General features: G+C 51.5%; 1 protein-coding gene across 1 annotated transcript in view; it reads right to left on the bottom strand.

Annotated features, from left to right (window-relative positions):
* The window catches only part of LOC147093372 (uncharacterized), a 74,171-nt gene that overhangs the window by 30,504 nt on the left and 22,847 nt on the right, over nucleotides 1–20,820 (bottom strand). The window contains exon 2 of the mRNA XM_085974197.1: nucleotides 5,892–7,111. Within this exon, the coding sequence (XP_085830323.1) occupies nucleotides 5,892–7,111 (1,220 nt within the window). The remainder of the gene's footprint in view (nucleotides 1–5,891; nucleotides 7,112–20,820) is intronic.

Below are 20,820 nucleotides of genomic sequence, written 5' to 3'. Positions count from 1 at the left end.
CGACGGATCAGTCTTTCGCTAATATTGTTGCTGTCCTGAAGGATCATTTTAACCCCGCACCGCTGATGTTAGCGGAACGATCTAAATTTTACGTGAGAACGCAACGAAAAGAGGAAAGCAACGCGGAGTACCTGGTTCAACTGCGTAGGCTAGCAAAATACTGTCAGTTTGGGGTAAATCTGACAGAGGCACTGAGAGACAAGTTCGTGTGCGGGATGTCGAAGGAAGGAACACAAAAACGACTGCTCGAAGAGAACGATCTTACACTTGATAAGGCTGTCCTTATTGCAGCATCGCACGAAGCCGCAGTGAGAGGCACGGCGGAAATGCAGCGGAAGACAGCGGTACTCAGTGTGGATCAAATGACTTTGGGTACAACGAAATGTTATCGTTGTGGGAAGACAACACACGACCAGAACCAATGCTGGTTTAAAAACCAGGAATGTAGAAAATGTGGCAAGCTTGGTCACATAGCTAAGGTATGCCGGTCAGGAAAGAAGACCAGCAATAATAAGTCACCGCAGAAGAAGTACAGAAAGGTACATAAGGTGACTGGGAAGAGTCCAGATGAACAGAATTCGGACTCAGACTCCAACAGCAAGGAACTGGGTAGTCTGAGGATTCACAATGTGAGTAAAGAAGCTGACCAACAAACTATCTGGGTCACACTACAGATTGCAAAAGTCCAAGTGAAGATGGAAGTGGACACCGGATCGGCGTTGACGGTCATGAATAAGCAAGATTACAAAAAGTTATTCAAACATATTCCCCTACGGGATACGGAGATAGTATTGCAGACATACACGGGGCACAAAGTATACCCCATCGGAAAGATAAAAGTCAAGGTGAGATACAAGGACAAAGATCACCAAGGGATGGACATGTATGTGCTGCCCAAGGGAGGTCCACCACTTCTGGGATGGGAGTGGATCAGGAAAATAAAGATAGGCTGGCATTCACTAAACACAATGACGGTAGATTCCGGAAAGGAAGATGTCAAACCTGAACGGTTGTCCAGAATATTGGACGAAGCTAAAGAGGTATTCCAGCAAGGACTGGGAACACGGAGAGGAATTAAAGCAAAAATCAAGATTGCAGAACATGCAAGCCCAAAATTTTTCAAAGCCAGATCGGTACCTTACGCGATACGACCTGCTGTGGAGGCAGAACTGGAAGAGCTTGAACGTTCAGGGGTACTGTCTAAGGTGGACTGGAGTGAGTGGGCCACGCCCATTGCTCCCGTCATGAAGTCTTCATCAAGTAACAAGCCAGGGGGACCGGGAAAGGTCCGCATCTGCGGAGACTTCAAGATCACAGTTAATCCGGTGCTTCACATGGTACAATACCCGCTTCCGCGGATTGAGGATATCTTTGCTTCATTGTCTGGCGGGAAACACTTCACCAAGATAGACCTGGCACAAGCATACTTACAAATGGAAGTCGAGGAAGAGTCGCGCCAGTATCTCACAATCAACACGCACAGAGGCTTGTATCGTTATAATAGACTGGTTTTTGGAGTAGCTTCGGCTCCAGCAATTTGGCAGAGGGCCATGGAGCAGGTCTTACAGGGTATTCCAAGCACTCAGTGTTACTTGGACGATATCCTGATTACAGGAGAGGACGAGGAGGAACACCTCGCAAATTTGAAACTGGTGCTCACCAGGTTGAAGGAATATGGCCTTTGAGTTAATCACCAGAAATGTGAGTTCTTCCAGAAACGGATCTCGTACTGCGGTCATGTCATTGACCAAGAGGGGCTGCACAAGTCACCTGACAAGATAGAAGCTGTCGTGAAGGCCCCCGCTCCGGAAAATGTATCACAGTTGAGATCGTTTCTGGGGTTGATTAATTATTACCACAAGTTTCTGCCAAATCTATCCACGGTGCTGCATCCGCTGAATGCTCTGTTGCGGAAAGAAGTACCATGGAAGTGGAGCGAGGACTGTAAGAAGGCCTTTCGCAGAAGCAAGGTGTTGATTACCTCTGAGGAAGTGTTGGCTCATTTCAACCCAACGTTACCTCTTCGTCTAGCTTGTGATGCTTCCCCTTATGGAATTGGAGCAGTACTTTCACACAAGTTACCAAATGGCTCGGAAAGGCCAGTCGCATTTGCGTCCCGATCATTGACCTCCGCTGAGCGAAATTATGCTCAGATAGATAGGGAGGCCCTCAGCCTTGTGTGGGGAGTAAAGAAATTCAATCATTACCTGCAGGGCAAGAAGTTCACATTACTGACAGACCACCAGCCGTTGGTGTCCATATTCAACCCTAACAAGGCCGTTTCCACTATGACAGCGCAAAGGCTACAGAGGTGGTCCGTGTTACTTGGGGCACACCAATATGACATCGAATACAAAAGGTCCAAATAGCATGGAAATGCTGATGGGTTATCGCGCCTACCATTGCCAGTAGTAGAAGAGGCGGCTACAGTGGACCCGGTAGAGATGTTCCACTCATCCATAGTGGAATGTCTACCAGTAACAAATTCGATGATCGAAAATGAAACAAGAAATGATCCGACTCTCTCACGAGTCTACGATTTAACAGTGGAGGGATGGCCAGCACATGGCGAACCAACGCTGCCCGCATTTTCGCAAAGAAAAGAACAGCTGTCAGTGTGCCGAGGAACCTTGATGTGTGGATCTAGAGTGGTGATTCCACCCAAACTTCAGCATAAGGTGCTAAAGGAGCTTCACGAGGGGCATCTGGGTGGAGTGAAAATGAAGAACCTAGCAAGAGCGTTTGTGTGGTGGCCAGGTATTGATGGAGACATCGAAGAAATAACCAAGAGCTGTCTAGGATGCCAGAAGGTCCAAACCGCGCCACCACAAGCTCCTCTGCATCCACGGGAGAGGCCCTCATCTCCTTGGCAAAGGGTACACGTCGACTTTGCTGGTCCATTTATGGACTCAATGTTTCTAATCGCGGTGGATGCACACTCCAAGTGGCCGGAGGTAATAAAGATGTCCTCCACCACCACGGAAAAAACCATCACAGTATTAAGGACCATATTTGCCAGGAATGGGCTGCCGGAACAGATCTGTTCTGATAATGGACCGCAATTTGTGTCCGAAGAATTCAGGAAGTTCTTAAAAAGGAATGGGGTCAAGCACTACACGTCCGCCCCATACCATCCCGCCACCAATGGATTAGCTGAAAGGTTTGTCCAGACCTTCAAGAAGGCCATAAAGGCCATGGGTAATGAAGACATCAACCTACAACATAAGGTAGATAACTTCTTGTTGGCGTACAGGAATGCAACACATGCGGTCACAAACCAAACTCCCGCCATGATGTTTTTCAATAGAAGACTAAGATGCCGGCTGGATTTGATTAAGCCAAACGTCAGAAGGGACGTAGAGAACAGGCAATTTCAGGGCATGAATGAAAGGCCAACTAGATCCTTTCAGATAGGTCAACAAGTTTTGGCCCAGGACTACCGTACCGAGAAATGGCAGCCTGGAACTATTGGGAAAAGGCTAGGGCCGCTGATGTATACCGTGGACATTGGTGACAGCATAATAAGGCGCCATGTTGACCAGATCATAGGGTCATCCACAAAGGACCAACCTACTCCACAACCTTACACGGCTAATGTTGAAGCAGAGATACCCAGAGCACCTACCTCCGATCTGGTAATACTGGAATCAGATGAACCTGACACTGTCCTTCAAGCCGAATCGACCTTGCCAGAAGAACCTACTACCCCGCCGAAAACTACTACACCACCGAGGCGTTATCCGGACAGAGTCAGGAAGCCTCCAGAGAGACTGAATCTGTGAACTGTTTTGCATAAGTTGTATATATGTTATGATGATGTTATGTTAATGGGGAATAAGTATGTTGTAAGCTAAAAAGGGAGGATTGTAGTGTATGTAACTGTTCTACCTTTAAGAGAACTGTTGTATGTAACCGTCCACCTTTAAGAGAACTATTTTAGGTGTGGCACTACTTTATCTTGGCTGCTGTATACTGTAATACCGACGGTGACCACACCAGTATATAAGTGCTGTGTCAGGATTTATTGGGCAGATTCGCCCTGACCTTCGAATAGTAAAGTCCTGTTAAAGTTACTCTTGTAGTCTGTGTATTAATTCGCCATAATATCTACAAACTTTACAATAAGAGACTTACTCTGAAAATAGAAGCAGAGGGAATTAAAGGGATGATGGTAATTTGTGTATATAATTGGCTAAGGGAGAGGAGACAGTGAGCAGTGCTGAGGGATGTTTTTCTGACTGGAGGGAAGTATGCAGTGGGTCCCCCAGGGGTCAGAATTAGGACCATTGCTTTTCTTGTTATATATAAATGACCTGGACTTGGGTATAGGTGAACAATTTCAAAGTTTACGGATGATAGTATTTACTACGTTGCCAAGTTTTGAGTATAGTAGTAGCAGACTTCAGAAGGACAGAGACAGACTGTGAAATGAGCAGACACAAGGCAGATGAAATTAAATGAGGATAAGTGTGAAGTGATGCAGTTTGGGAGAAACAACAGGGAGAGGCCGTATAATCTAAATGGGACTATTTTGAGGGGGTGCAAGAGCAGAGGGACCTGGGGGTCCATATTCACAAATCTTTGAAAGTGCCACGGCAAGTTGGTGAGGCGGTTCAGAAAGCGTATGGGATACTTGGCTTTGTAAATAGTGCCATTGAATACAAAAACAAGGAAGTTACACTAAACCTTCACAAATCACTAGTTAGGAACATAGGACAGGAGGAAGCCATTCAGCCCCTCGAGCCTGTTCCGCCATTCAATGAGATCATGGCTGATCTGCGATCGAACTCCATACACCCGCCTTTGGCCCATATCCCTTAATACCTTTGGGTAACAAAAACCTATCAATCTCAGATTTAAAATTAACAATTGATCGAGCATCAATTGCTGTTTGCGGAAGAGAGTTCGAAACTTCTACCACCCTTTGTGTGTAGAAGTGTTTCCTAATTTCACTCCTGAAAGGTCTGGCTCTAATTTTTAGATTATGCCCCCAGTCCTAGAATCCCCAACCAGCGGAAATAGTTTCTCTCTATCTTCCCTATCTGTTCCCCTTAATATCCTGAAAACTTCGATCAGATCACCCCTTAACTTTCTAAATTCTAGGGAATACAACCCTAATTTGTGTAATCCCTCCTCGTAACTTAACCCTTGAAGTCCAGGTATCATTCTGGTAAACCTACGCTGCACTCCCTCCAAGGCCAATATATCCTTCCTAAGGTGTGGTGCCCAGAACTGCTCACAGTGCTCCAGGTGTGGTCTAACCAGGGTTTTGTACAGCTGCAGGGTTTTGGCCTCAGCTGGAGTCTTGTGTACGGTTCTGGGCACCACACTTTAGGAAGGATGTCAAGGCCTTGGAGAGGGTGCAGAGGAGGTTGACCAGGATGGTACCAGGGATGAGGGACTTCAGTTATGTGGAGAGACTGGAGAAGCTGGGATTGTTCCCCTTAGAGCAGAGAAGGTTAAGAGGAAACCTAATAGAGGTGTTCAAAATGATGAGGGGTTTTGATCGAGCAAGTAGAGAGAAACTGTTCACTCTGGCAAGTGGGTCGGTAACCAAAGGTCACAGATTTAAAATAGTTACTAAAAGAACTAGAGGTGAAATGAGGAGAATTGTTTTCATACAGAGGGTTGTTAAGATCTGGAACGCACCATCTGAAAGGATGCTGGAATCAGGTTCCACAGGAACTTTCAAACAGTAATTGGACGAGTCCTTGAAGAGGAAAAGTTTGCAGAGCTCTGGGGATAAAGCTGGGGTTTGGGACTAAATTGGACAGCTCTTTCAAAGAGCCGGCACAGACACGATGGGCCGAATCACCTCCTTCTGTGCTGTTAGATTCTATGATCAGTGTGAAGTCGCTGGTGTCCCTTAAGGATGTTAGAGCTTTTAAAGCTCTTCCCACAATCAGAACATTTAAAGGGCCTCTCGTCAGTGTGAACTCGCTGATGTGTCAGCAGGTTGGATGACTGAGTGAATCCCTTCCCACACATGGAGCAGGTGAATGGTCTCTCCCCAGTGTGAACTCGCCGATGTGCCAGCAGGTTGGATGAATGAGCGAATCCCTTCCCACACACAGAGCAGCTGAACGGCCTCTCCCCAGTGTGTAGGTGTTGGTGTAGCTTGAGCTCCCCGGAGCTTTTAAAACTCTTCCCACACTCAGAACATTGAAAGAGTCTCTCCCCAGTGTGAACTCGCTGGTGTCCCTTCAGATCCCCAGAGCTTTTAAAGCTCTTCCCACAGTCAGAACATTTAAAGGGCCTCTCGTCAGTGTGAACTCGCTGATGTGTCAGCAGGTTGGATGACTGAGTGAATCCCTTCCCACACACAGAGCAGGTGAACAGCCTCTCCCCAGTGTGAACTCGCTGATGTGCCAGCAGGTTGGATGAATGAGCGAATCCCTTCCCACACACACAGCAGCTGAACGGCCTCTCCCCAGTGTGTAGGTGTTGGTGTTTCTTGAGCTCCCCGGAGCTTTTAAAACTCTTCCCACACTCAGAACATTGAAAGAGTCTCTCCCCAGTGTGAACTCGCTGGTGTCCCTTCAGCTCCCCAGTGCTTTTAAAGCTCTTCCCACAGTCAGAACATTTAAAGGGCCTCTCGTCAGTGTGAACTCGCTGATGTCCCAGCAGGTTGGATGACTGAGTGAATCCCTTCCCACACACGGAGCAGGTGAATGGCCTCTCCCCAGTGTGTAGGAGCCAGTGTCCCTTCAGCTCCTGGGGGCTTTTAAAGCTCTTCCCACAGTCAGAACATTTAAAGGGTCTCTCGTCAGTGTGAACAAGCTGGTGTCCCTTCAGTTCCCTGGGGCTTTTAAAGCTCTTCCCACAGTCAGAACATTGAAATGGTCTCTCATCAGTGTGAACAAGCTGGTGTCCCTTCAGATACCGAGCGCTTTTAAAGCTCTTCCCACAGTCAGAACATTGAAATGGTCTCTCATCAGTGTGGACAAGTTGGTGTTGCTTTAGTTCCCTGGGGCTTTTAAAGCTCTTCCCACAGTCAGGACACTGAAATGGTCTCTCCTCAGTGTGAACTCCCTGGTGTGTTTGCAGGTGGGATGAACAAACAAATCCCTTTCCACACACGGAGCAGGTAAACAGACTGTCCCTGGTGTGACTGCGCCGTTGAACTTCCAATACAGACGGGGAACTGAAGCCCTTCCCGCCGTCCCCACCTTTACCCGGTTTCTCCCCGGTGTGACGGTGCATGTGTCTCACCAGGTCAGGCGATCGGCTGAATCCGCGTCCACACACTGAGCACGTGTGCGGTTTGTCTGCGTTGCGATCCCTGCTCTCTCCTTCCATGTGCAAAGGCCGATGATATTCAGGTCCTGCTGAATCCAGCGACTCTGTCAGATCTTGACGTGATGTTTGGTCTGAGCTTCCCGCCTGTAACTGCTCCACTTTTATAACCCTGTAAATCGAGATCAGAAAAGGATCAGAGGCAAACTGTTGTTTAATTTTCCCCTTTCCGAACCTAGGGGCAGTGAAGCTGATTTTCAGGCCCCAGCTGCTACACAGGTTGGTTGAAAGGATCAGCAGCAATGGCGGCTGTAATACCCACAAGCCCCCACGCTCCAGAAAGCACTCTGTTGACTCTGAGTCCCACGCATGTGCTCATGGCCCCCGCGCTCTCCCTCCTGCTCTACAATCGCCCATCCCGATCGGTCCGCAACACGCATGCTCAGCGCACAAAACCCCGCGGTTGGAACACCGGCCGTGCATGCGGAGCTGCAACATCCGGTACGCGTGCGCGGCTCAGGTGGGGGCGAGTCGGTGTTTCACCTCAGCCGCCAGGGAGGTGCGCATGCGCAGGACGACCCAACATTCTTCCTGTCAGCAATCACTCCCTCGTTTCTTTAATAAAAACAGAAAATGCTGGAAATACTCAGCAGGTCAGGCAACATCTGTGGAGAGAGAAACAGAGTTAACGTTTCAGGTCGATGACCATTCGTCAGAACTGCTTGCTCTTTAGTGTCAGCCAGTGGCTCAGTGGGTAGCACTCTCGCCTCTGAGTCAGAAAGTTGTGGGTTCAAGTCCCACTCCAGAGACTTGAGCACAAAAATCCAGGCTGACACTCCAGTGCAGTGCTGAGGGAGTGCGGCACTGTCGGAGGAGCCGTCTTTCAGATGAGATGTTAAATTGAGGCCCTGTTTGCTCTCTCAGGTGGATGTAAAAGATCCCATTGCATTATTTCAGGAAAGAAAGACTTGCATTTATATAGTGCCACCAGATATCCTAAAGTGCTTTACAGCCAATGAAGTACTACAATGAAGTAGTCACTGTTGTAATGTGGGAAAGAGCAGGGGAATTATCCCCAGTGTCCGAGCCAATGTTTATCCCTCAATCAACATAAAAAAATGATAGATTATCTGGTCATTATCACATTGCTGTTTGTGGGAGCTTGCTGTGTGCTTTTTGACTGCCACATTTCCTACATTACAACAGTGACTACACTGCAAAGTACTTCATTGGCTGTAAACTACTTTGGGACGTCCGGTGGTGGTGAAAGGCGCTATAGAAATGCAAGTCTTTCTTCCTTCACTGGTCTCACCAGCGCCCTCTTCTGGCGGTTGGTTGACAGCCGAGAGTCCGCGCATGCGCACGCGGGACGGCGGTTTGGGCCGAGTCCGACACAGCGACCCCTGCCGGTCACCAAGGGTAATAACCGCGCATGCCCAGAGGCGACCAGCCCCCCTCCCCCACTCGGAGCTGCGCCTGCGCACTCGGATCCTGTCGGACGGAGTCGGCGCGGGGCCATTCCGGGGAAAGGCCTTGGTGTCGGGTCCAGAGTCGCGATCGGTGACGCAAAGTGAGTTTTCTCCGCTCCGATTGGGTGGAGAATCGCGCGGGGTGGATTGGGAGAGAATAAAGAGAAATAGAAAAAACCTCAAAGTCCGCGAGGCCCCGGACCGAGCGGCGGCAGTTGGACGGTGTACGTGAGCTCCTCGGGGACACGTGACCCGGGCCCGCGGCCTGATTGACGGGAGCTTCTGACCAATAGGGAGCGAGCGAGCCGGCGGCGGGTCCTCCAACCAATCGGGGAGCCCGAGGGGCGGGGCTTGCGGCACCCAGTGGGCGGGGCTGGAGGAGCGAGCTGGCGGCGGGTCCTCCAACCAATCGGGGAGCCCGAGGGGCGGGACTAGCGCCAGCTGATTGTCTGATCCGCAGGGCAGCGCGTTTCTCCAGTCCCTTGTTCAGGGGAGGCTGTGGGCCTTTATTCCCCGCATTGGACACAAGGCTCTTTGGCTCAGGCACAGGGTGACGCCGCACTGAAACTTTCCGCTCTCCTTTACAAAGATGGCTCTTTGGCTCAGGCATCGGGTGACGTCGCACTGAAACTTTCCGCCTTCCTTTACAAAGATGGCTGCCGTTAACCTAGGCCTGTAAGGGGAGGAAATCCCCGCAACTGTAAACACGGGATCTTCAGCTTATTATTCGGGGCTTGGCTCCTGCATGAGTTGTTTATGAAGCCTCCCCACCCACCTACCGGTCCATTACTCCCCTCCGTCGCCCTCCCGGCTTCAGCTCCTCTCCATCTCCAGTAACGCACTGCGCATGCTCACTATTCTGGCCCCTCCCGCGCCTGCGCGCTGGGCTCTTGTGGTCTGGGTGCGGCACGTGGTCCACCGTGGGGAGTGCTGGGTAAAAGACCAGATCAGTGAATGGAACATGATTTACTGTGATCAGATTGAGGACTGAACCATGTTCATTCTAGTAGTCATGGTTTGTTTCTGCTGATCTTAATAACTCCTGTATCTACGCTGGAGATTAATATTCTGTTTAAATAGTGAATAAATAAAGCTCGAGGAACAGCACCTCATCTTTCAGTTAGGCACTTTACCGCCTTCTGGACTCAACATTGAGTTCAACAATTTCACACTTTAACCCTTACTCCCATTTTTCATGCTGTATGATTTTGCCATCCCCATTTGCAACATTTTCCAAGACTCGGTTTCACAGCCACATCTCTTTCCTCAGCAACTGTCTCCGGTTCCAACTTATTCTACGTGGATTCCAACTGAACTTCCACCCTTCGTGTTTCAGATCCACCCAGGATAACTTTCCTGCCTCTTACCTTAGTAATATCTGTTACATCTCCAGCTTTTTCCAGTTCTGATGAAGGGTCCCAGACCTGAAACGTTAACTCTGTTTCTCTCTCCACGGATGCTGCCTGGCCTGCTGAGTATTTCCAGCATTTTCTGTTGTTATTTCAGTGAATAAATAAACTTTGTTTCAAACACACAGTGTGTCAAATATTTGATTTCTCCATGATAAGAGAAGACGAATTGATGTTCTGTTCCAGACTGTTTAATTTTTGGGCCTTTTCTTACTCTAGATTATTTCCGTTCTCATCTCGTTCGCCTTCTACCACATCAAACCCCAAGCTTGCTCCGTTTGAGTACACAACTTGTGGGTGTCATAGACTGAACTGTAGTGTCTCACTTACACTCAACTGCCATCAACTGGTCCAGGCAGCGGGCGGTCGAGGGGGTCGTTCGGCCCGACTGCCTGCCTGCCTCTCTTCCGGTGGCCCTGGAGATGGAGCACGCGGTGTCCGCCGGCAGGCTCGAGGCCTTCCGCGACCGGTGGGCGCTGTGGGGACTGGAGTGCATCATCACCCCGGCCAACAAAATTTTAATTTAATTTGTTAAGTTTCAATTAATGGTTTTTTAAGTTACAGTTTATTTGTTTATGGTCCCTACAAAAGAGTAAACTCATCTACACACCGCAGGGACTGGAGTGCTTATCACCACAGGTAATGAAATGTTAATTTAATTATTAAGTTTCCTTTAATGTTTTAAGTTCAGCTACAGTTTATTTGTTAACACAAAAGAGCACACTCAGCTGCAATTCCTTTGAACCATAGCTTTATAGAACTATCTTGCATAAGTTTTGAAATCTATTATCTGTATCACTTAACCCTTTGTGGATACGATTTAATAAAACTCCTCCACACGGACTGCATGTGATAACCTTTGAAAGGTTCTGATCTTTGTAGCAGTAATTTCTGAGCTTGATGGTCTAGTTGATTTAATCTCTTGTTCCTAACATACCTTGCACTATTTCCTTCATCGAGATAATTATTTCAAATACTTCCATTATCAGGTCATTAGCTCCTCCATTGATCCCTGTCAATGGTCCTTTGTTAGGGGCTGGGGTTAGGGTGTAGGCTTAGGGGATAGTGGTTCTGGCTAGTGGTTATTGGTTAGAATTGGGGTTAGTGGTTGGGGTTAGTGGTTATTGGTTAGGATTGGGGCTAGTGGTTATTGGTTAGGATTGGGGTTAGTGGTTGGGGCCAGTGGTTATTGGTTAAGATTGGGGTTAGTGGTTGCAGCTAGTGGTTATTGGTTAGGATTGGGGTATGTGATTGGGGCTAGTGGTTATTGGTTAGGATTGGGGTTAGTGATTGGGGCTAGTGGTTATTGGTTAGGATTGGGGTTAGTGGTTATTGGTTAGGATTGGGGTTAGTGGTTGGGGCTAGTGGTTATTGGTTAGGATTGGGGTTAGTGGTTACTGGTTAGGATTGGGGTTAGTGGTCGGGGCCAGTGGTTATTAGTTAGGATTGAGGTTAGTGGTTATTGGTTAGGATTGGGGTTAGTGGTTGGGGCCAGTGGTTATTGGTTAGGATTGGGGTTAGTGGTTATTGGTTAGGATTGGGGTTAGTCGTTATTGGTTAGGATTGGGGTTAGTGGTTGGGGGTAGCCAATTGGAGGTTAGACTTAGGCATTAGTGATTAGGTTTGAAACCACTATTAACAACACAGATGTCACTGGACGCATCTTTTTTCATTTCATGTTTTTTAACCTCACACAGACGAGTCACAAAACAGCCTCATGAATTGTTCATTCAAGGAACATTCTTTCTGGCTGGAGCCTGATTTTTTCCCTTCTTTCACATCTCGACATTTCTCACAGAAAAATACATCAGGGACATTAGACTTTGGGATTTGGGGACAAGAACAGGCGGATCTAGGTGTTGGGCTGGTTACATCCAATCATCAGCCTGCCTGAAAAGGGCTTCTGAAAATAACCTGTCACCATCTGATTCCACCGTCATATCTTCATCTATTACCCGCCTTTCACCCTCACTAGAGCACTTTTCACCACCATGACCATTCTCCATACTGAGACTCTCTGATTTCCATTTATAGTCTCAGTGTAAGTGGCCCCTGGATTTGGTGTCACAATGTAAGTGGTCCCTGGATTTGGTGTCCAGATTCATTTCCAGCCATTTTGAGATGTCCCTTACCCTGACAACAGAAAGGCAATACACCCTTCGGGACTCTCAGTCCTGACTGTAAAGACTACTATCTATCCTTCTAATTATAGAATCCCCTTTACTACAATGTTTCCACTCTGCTCCTCCTCCTTCTTCTTAGGCAGCCCCCCCGGAACCGAGGATGACTTGCTTCCACATTAAAAATGAGTTCTCAGGTGACTGATGAGACCAGTGCGGGACCTACAGTCTCTGTCACAGGTGGGGCAGACAGTGGTTGAAGGGGCGGGTGGGTGGAGTGCTTGGGTTGACATGCGCTCCTTCCGGTGCCTGCGCTTGGCTTCCGCTTGCTCCTGGCGAAGAGACTCGAGGTGTTCGGCACCTTCCCGGATGCTTCTCCTCCACTTTGTGCTGTCTTGGGCCAGGGATTCCCAGTTGTCGATGGGGATGTTACACTTTTTCAAGGAGGCTTTGAGGGTGTCCTTGAAGCATTTCCTCTGCCCACCTGGGGATCTCTTGCCGTGCCGGAGCTCTGAGTGGAGCGCTTGTTTTGGGAGTCTCGTATCGGGCATGCGGACAATGTGACCCATCCATCAGAGCTGATCGAGCGTGGTCAAAGCTTCGATGCTAGGGATGTTGGCCTGAGCGAGAACACTGACGTTGGTGCGCCCATCCTGCCAATGGATTTGCAGGATCTTGCGGAGGCAGCATTGGTGGTACCTCTCCAGTGCTTTGAGGTGCCTGCTGTACATGGTCCATGTCGCTGAGGCATACAGCAGGGCGGGTATCACTGCTGCTCTGTAGACCATGAGCTTAGTGCCGGGTTTGAGGTCCTGGTCTTCAAACACTCTCTGCCTCAGGCGACCAAAGGCTGCAGTGGCACACCGAAGGCGGAGTTGGACTTCGTCGTCGACGTCTGCCCTTGTTGACAGTAGGCTCCTGAGGTATGGAAAGTGGTCCACATTGTCCAAGGCCTTGTCGTGGATTTTGATAATTGGGGGGCAGTACTGTGTGGTGGGGGCAGGTTGGTAAAGGACCTTTGTCTTATGGATGTTTAGTGTAAGGTCCATGCTCTCGTACGCTTTGGTGAAGGTGTTGACGATGGTTTGGAGTTTGACCTCCGAGTGAGCGCAGACGCAAGCATTGTCTGCATACTGTAGTTCAACGACAGAGGATGGGACGACCTTGGATCTGGACTGGAGGCGACGGAGGTTGAAGTTTCCCGTTTGTTCTGTAAATTAGCTCCACTCCAGTGGGGAGCTTATTGACGGTGAGCATTGCAGCAAGGAAGATCGAGAAGAGCGTTGGTGCAATGACACAGCCTTGCTTGACCCCGGTTCGTACGTGAATTGGGTCTGTGGTGGAACCGTTGGTCAGGATCACGGCTTGCATGTTGTAATGAAGCAGGCGGAGGATGGTGACAAATTTTTGAGGGCAGCTGAATTTGAGGAGGACACGCCATAATCCCTCATTGTTGACAGTGTCGAAGGCCTTTGTGAGATCAAAGACGGCCATGTACAGTGGTTGGTGCTGTTCCCTGCATTTCCCTTGTAATTGACGTGCGGTGAAGATCATATCCATTGTGCCCCTTAGTGGGCGGAATCCGCATTGCGACTCTGGGAGGAGCTCTTTGGCCACTGGGAGAAGGCGATTGAGGAGGATTCTTGCGATGACTTTCCCTGTGGCAGACAGCAGGGAAACTCCTCTGTAGTTACCGCAATCGGACTTGTCACCTTTCTTGAAGATGGTCACAATTACGGCATCTCTGAGATCCCTTGTCATGCTCTCCTCCTTCCCAATAAGAGAAATGTGTTCATAAATTCGCACCAGTAGTGCTTCTCCGCCATGCTTTAGTGCCTCGGTGGGGATTCCATCTGCTCCTGAGGCCTTGTTGTTCGTCAGTTGTCGGATGACCTTTTCAACCTCATGCCGGGCTGGGGTTGTGCTGAGATGGTGGCGGGTAGCATGCTGTGGGATGGAGTTGAGGACACTCACGTCGAAGACAAAGTCGCGGTTAAGGAGATCTTCGAAGTGCTCCTTCCAGCGGGCACTGACTCCCTCTCTGTCCTTGATGAGTACCTCTTCATTCTTGGCCCGCAGTGGGGAAGGGCCTTGGGTGCTTGGGCTGTAGATGGTCTTGACTGCGCTAAAGAATCCACGCACGTCATGGTTGTCAGCTAGCTGCTGGATCTCCTGCACGTTCTCCACCCACCATCTGTTCTTTAGGTCGCGAATTTTCTGTTGGACCTCGGCCTTCAGGCGTCTGTAGAGCTACTTTCTTGCTCTTGAGTTGTGTTGCTGTTTCCAGATCAGGAATGCCTTGCGCTTGCGGCTTATTAGCTCCTGGATCTCCTGGTTGATCTCTTCGAACCAGTCTTGGTGTTTCCTGGTCGAGTGACCAAGCGTCTCTTCACAGGTGCTGATTATGGAGGCGTTGAGTGCAGACCAGTCGCTGTGGGCACACTGTGTCTCTGCATCACTGGGAGTCGTCAGGTGTTTGTGAGGCACATGCTGAATCGGGCTTTCTTAGCGGGGACTTTGAGTGCTCCAGCGTTAATTTTCCTGTGGCATTGTTTCTGTTGCCGCCGCTGTTTTGGGGCTACATTGATGGAGATGACAGAGCGGATTAGGCGGTGGTCTGCCCAGTAGTCGTCAGCTCCTGTCATGGCACGGGTGATGCGGATGTCCTTGCGGTTCCTCGCTCGGACGATGACATAGTCCAGCAGATGCCAGTGCTTGGAGCGTGGGTGCTGCCATGAAGCCTTGTACTTGTCTCTCTGACAGAACAAGGTGTTGGTTATGACAAGGCCATGTTCTAAGCATTTTGACAAGAGGAGGGTACAGTTTCACCCCAACTCTCCAAATCTCCTCACCTCAACTCCTCTTTCACCCCTACTGTCCAACCCCTCACCCCAACTGCTCTTTCACCCCTACTCTCAAACCCCCCTCACCCCAACTTCTCTTTCACCCCTACTCTCCAACCCCCTCACCCCAACTCCTCTTTCACCCCGACTCTCCAACCCCCTCACCCCAACTCCTCTTTCACCCCTACTCTCCAGCCCCCCTCACCCCAACTCCTCTTTCACCCCAACTCTCCAACCCCCTCACCCCAACTCCTCTTTCACCCCTACTCTCCAACCCCCTCAGCCCAACTCCTCTTTCACCCCTACTCTCCAACCCCCTCACCCCAACTCCTCTTTCACCCCTACTCTCCAGCCCCCCTCACCCCAACTCCTCTTTCACCCCAACTCTCCAACCCCCTCACCACAACTCCTCTTTCACCCCTACTCTCCAACCCCCTCAGCCCAACTCCTCTTTCACCCCAACTCTCCAACCCCCTCACCCCAACTCCTCTTTCACCCCTACTCTCCAACCCCCTCACCCCAACTCCTCTTTCACCTCTACTCTCCAACCCTCCTCACCCCAACTCTTTCACCCCTACTCTCCAACCCTCCTCACCCCAACTCTTTCACCCCTACTCTCCAACCTCCTCACCCCAACTCTTTCACCCCTACTCTCCAACCTCCTCACCCCAACTCCTCTTTCACCCCTACTCTCCAACCCTCCTCACCCCAACTCTTTCACCCCTACTCTCCAACCCCCTCACCCCAACTCTTCTTTCACCCCTACTCTCCAACCCCCCTCACCCCAACTCCTCTTTCACCCCTACTCTCCAACCCCCCTCACCCCAACTCTTTCGCCCCTACTCTCCAACCTCCTCACCCCAACTCCTCTTTCACCCCTACTCTCCAACCCTCCTCACCCCAACTCTTTCACCCCTACTCTCCAACCCTCCTCACCCCAACTCTTTCACCCCTACTCTCCAACCTCCTCACCCCAACTCTTTCACCCCTACTCTCCAACCTCCTCACCCCAACTCCTCTTTCACCCCTACTCTCCAACCCTCCTCACCCCAACTCTTTCACCCCTACTCTCCAACCTCCTCACCCCAACTCCTCTTTCACCCCTACTCTCCAACACCCCTCACCCCAACTCCTCTTTCACCCCTACTCTCCAAACCCCCTCACCCCAACTCCTCTTTCACCTCTACTCTCCAACCCCCCTCGCCCCAACTCCTCTTTCACCCCTACTCTCCAACCCCCCTCACCCCAACTCCTCTTTCACCTCTACTCTCCAACCCCCCTCACCCCAACGCCTCTTTCACCCCTATTCTCCCACCACCTCACTCAAACTCCTCTTTCACCTCTACTCTCCAACCCCCCCTCACCCCAACTCCTCTTTCACCCCTACTCTCCAACCCCCGTCACCCGAACTCCTCTTTCACCCCTACTCTCCAACCCCCCTCACCCGAACTCCTTTCACCCCTACTCTCCAACCCCCCTCACCCCAACTCCTCTTTCACTCCAACTCTCCAACCCCCTCACCCCAACTCCTCTTTCACCCCTACTCTCCAACCCTCCTCACCCCAACTACTCTTTCACCCCTACTCTCCAACCCCTCACCCCAACTCCTCTTTCACCCCTACTCTCCAACCCTCCTCACCCCAACTCCTCTTTCACCCCTACTCTCCAACCGCCCTCACCCCAACTCCTCACTCACCCCTACTCTCCATCCCCCCTCACCCCAACTCCTCTTTCACCCCTACTCTCCAACCCCCTCACCCCAACTCCTCTTTCACCCCTACTCTCCAACCCCCCTCACCCCAACTCCTCTTTCACCCCTACTCTCCAACCCCCTCACCCCAACTCCTCTTTCACCCCTACTCTCCAACCCCCCTCACCCCAACCCCACTTTCACCTCTACTCTCCAACCCCCCTCACCCCAACTCCTCTTTCACCCCTACTATCCAACCCCCCTCACCCCAACTCCTCTTTCACCCCTACTCTCCAACCCCCACACCCAACTCCTCTTTCACCCCTACTCTCCAACCCCACCTGACCCCAACTCCTCTTTCACCCCTACTCTCCAACCCCCTCACCCCAACTCCTCTTTCACCCCTACTCTCCAACCCCCCTCACCCCAACTCCTGTTTCACCCCTGCTCTCCAACCCCCCTCACCCCAACTCCTTTCACCCCTACTCTCCAACCCCCTCACCCAAACTCCTCTTTCACCCCTACTCTCCAACCCCTCTCACCCCAACTCCTCTTTCACCCCTACTCTCCAACCCCCCTCACCCCAACTCCTCTTTCACCCCTACTCTCCAACCCCCCTCACCCCAACTCCTCTTTCACCCCTACTCTCCAACTCCCCTCACCCCAACTCCTCTTTCACCCCTACTCTCCAACCCCCCTCACCCCAACTCCTCTTTCAACCCTACTCTCCAACCCCCTCACCCCAACTCCTCTTTCACCCCTACTCTCCAACCCCCCTCACCCCAACTCCTCTTTCACCCCTACTCTCCAACCCCCCTCACCCCAACTCCTCTTTCACCCCTACTCTCCAACCCCCCTTACCCCAACTCCTCTTTCACCCCTACTCTCCAACCCCCCTCACCCCAACTCCTCTTTCACCCCTACTCTCCAACCCCCCTCACCCCAACTCCTCTTTCACCCCTACTCTCCAACCCCCCTCACCCCAACTACTCTTTCACCCCTACTCTCCAACCCCCTCACCCCAACTCCTCTTTCACCCCTACTCTCCAACCCCCTCACCCCAACTCCTCTTTCACCCCTACTCTCCAACCCCCTCACCCCAACTCCTCTTTCACCGCTACTCTCCAACCCCCCTCACCCCAACTCCTCTTTCACCCCTACTCTCCAACCCCTCACGCCAACTCCTCTTTCACCCCTACTCTCCAGCCCCCTCACCCCAACTCCTCTTTCACCCCTACTCTCCAACCCCCGTCACCCTGTGGTAAACCACTGTTTGTATTCCACTGTGTACATGCCTGGACATGCCTCGGCTGACTCCTCCCACAAGTCCTAGTATAAAGGTGACTGCTCCCCAGCGCTTTGTATTTCTGGACCGGTCGACCACTCGAGGCAGACCTTCATTCTTTTGTTAATAAAAGCCTTTAGTTACTCTCTTAACTCTCAGTCTTTTATGAGTAATTGATAGTGCATCAATTTTATTAACAAAATTTTTATAATGGAGAAGATCCTCACACCAGCATGCCTGGACTTAGATCATCAGGAGGCGGACTCATCCACCAAGTTTACTCACTGGCTTAAGTGTTTCGAAAAATTCCTGACCGCCTCCGCAGCAATCAAATCGGACGAGGACAAACTGGATGTCCTGACCTCCAAAGTGAACCACCGAGTGTACTCGGTCATCCAAGACGCGACCTCGTACGTGGACGCTATGAAGCTCCTCAAGGACCAGTACACGTGCCCAGTGAACGAAGTGTACGCCAGGCACCTTCTGGGGAGTCGTAAACAACAACCTGGGGAATCGACCGTGGAATACCTTCAGGCACTGTCTATGCTTGGCTGGGCCTGTGGTTGTAAGGATGTAAAGGCCGCCGTGTACACAGAGGAACTTATCCGGGACGCTTTTGTAGCGGGCCACAGATCCAATTACACCCGACAGCGACTGTTGGAGCAGAGTGACCTCGACCTCAATAAGGCCTCTGAACTCGCACTTTCATTAGATGCAGCCTACCGGGGCATGGATGCCTACTCCTCTGCACCGTGGACGCCGCGGGGAATGACAGCCTGGGACACGGTAGGACTGCCTCATAGCACCGTGCCACCCCAGCCACACCCCAGCAACGGCCCAACTACCGCAGCAGTGTCCCAAGGCCAGACAGCAGTGCCCCAAGGCCAGAAATGCTACTTCTGTGGCCAGGCAAAACACCCCAGAGCACGCTGCCCGGCGAAAAACGCGATCTGCTCGGGCTGCGGGATGAAGGGACACTACGCTAGCGTCTGCAGGGCCAAAGCCACCCCGAACCCCAGCAGCGCCACGTGTGGGCCATGCGGGCCGCCATCTTGGGCCCCCCCGGCCATGTGCGAACCACCGGTACAGCAGCCATTTTGGACGCCTCCAGCCACATGGGGATCATGGACACCGCCATCTTGGACGACAGCCGGAACGCAGCAGGCCCCCAACACCGCCTCATCTGATACCCGCAGCGACACACCGACCCCTACGCTGGCATCCGTTACACTGGACCAAGCGAGACCGCACCAGCTGGCCAGTTCCACAATGGACATTAAGGTAAATGGTCACGATACAATCTGCCTTTTTGACTCTGGGAGCACGGAGAGCTTCATCCACCCTGACATGGTGCGGTGTTGCTCTCTCCCAGTCCTGCCTGCGCACCAGCGGATTTCTATGGCCTCCGAGTCCCAGTCGGCGGACATCGGCGGCTACTGCGTAGTGACACTCGTAGTAGACGGGACTGTGTACGATCATATAAACTTCTGGTCCTGCCCGACCTCTGCGCTGCCATCCTGCTGGGGTTAGATTTTCAGTGCCACCTTAAAAGTGTTACGATGGCATACGGTGGACCCCTACCCCCACTCACAGTCCGCAGCCAGCAGCTTCCAAATTGCCCGCCGCGCACCAGGTGCAACCTCTCCACACTCAGAGTCACCCCCCCCCCACTGTTTGCTAACCTCACCCCCGACTGTAAGCCCATCGCCACAAAGAGCAGGCGATACAGTGCCGGGGACAGGGTTTTCATTAAAACCGAAGTGGAGCGGCTCCTGAAGGAAGGGATTATTGAGGGCAGCACCAGCCCCTGGCGAGCCCAGGTTGTGGTCGTTAAGACCGGCGAGAAGCAGCGCCTGGTCATCGACTACAGCCAGACAATAAATCGCTACACCCTGCTGGACGCCTACCCACTCCCCCGCATAGCTGATATGGTCAACCAGATCGCGCAGTACCGCGTCTTCTCGACTATTGACCTGAAATCAGCGTACCACCAGCTCCCTATCCGCCCTGAGGACCGCCAGTATACTGCCTTTGAGGCAAACGGCCGCCTCTATCACTTCCTTAGGGTTCCCTTTGGCGTCACCAACGGGTCTCCGTCTTCCAAAGGGAGATGGACCGGATGGTAGATCAAAATGCGTTGCAGGCCACTTTCCCATATCTGGACAATGTGACCATCTGCGGCCGTGACTTGCAGGACCATGACGCAAACCTCAAAAAATTCCTCCGCACCTCCCAACTCCTGAACCTGAGATATAACAAGGAGAAGTGCATATTCCGCACAAACCGCCTCGCCATCCTTGGCTGTGTTGTGGAACACGGAGTCATCGGCCCCGACCCCGACCGGATGCGTCCCCTTATGGAACTCCCACTGCCCCACTGCCTCAAGGCCCTGAAGAGGTGCCTAGGGTTTTTCTCCTATTACGCCCAGTGGGTCCCCTACTATGCGGACAAGGCCCGTCTGCTGATCAAGTCCACCTCTTTTCCCTTGACGGCAGAGGCCCGCTTAGCCTTCCACCGTATCAAGGAGGACATTGCCAAAGCCACCATGCACGCAGTGGACGAATCCATCCCCTTCCAGGTGGAAAGCGACGCGTCCGACTTTGCCCTGGCCGCTACCCTCAATCAGGCGGGGAGACCCGTGGCCTTCTTTTCACGAACCCTCCAAGGCCCGGAGACCAGACACTCCGCTGTTGAGAAGGAGGCCCAGGCGATTGTGGAGGCTGTGCGTCATTGGAGGCACTACCTGGCCGGAAAACGATTTACCCTGC

The sequence above is a fragment of the Somniosus microcephalus genome, unplaced genomic scaffold (genome assembly GCF_052327205.1).
Source record: "Somniosus microcephalus isolate GS21.2 unplaced genomic scaffold, FLI_Smic_1.0 unresolved_chr1, whole genome shotgun sequence".
Lineage (NCBI taxonomy): Eukaryota > Metazoa > Chordata > Chondrichthyes > Squaliformes > Somniosidae > Somniosus > Somniosus microcephalus.
This window is presented reverse-complemented; position numbering and strand designations above follow the sequence as displayed.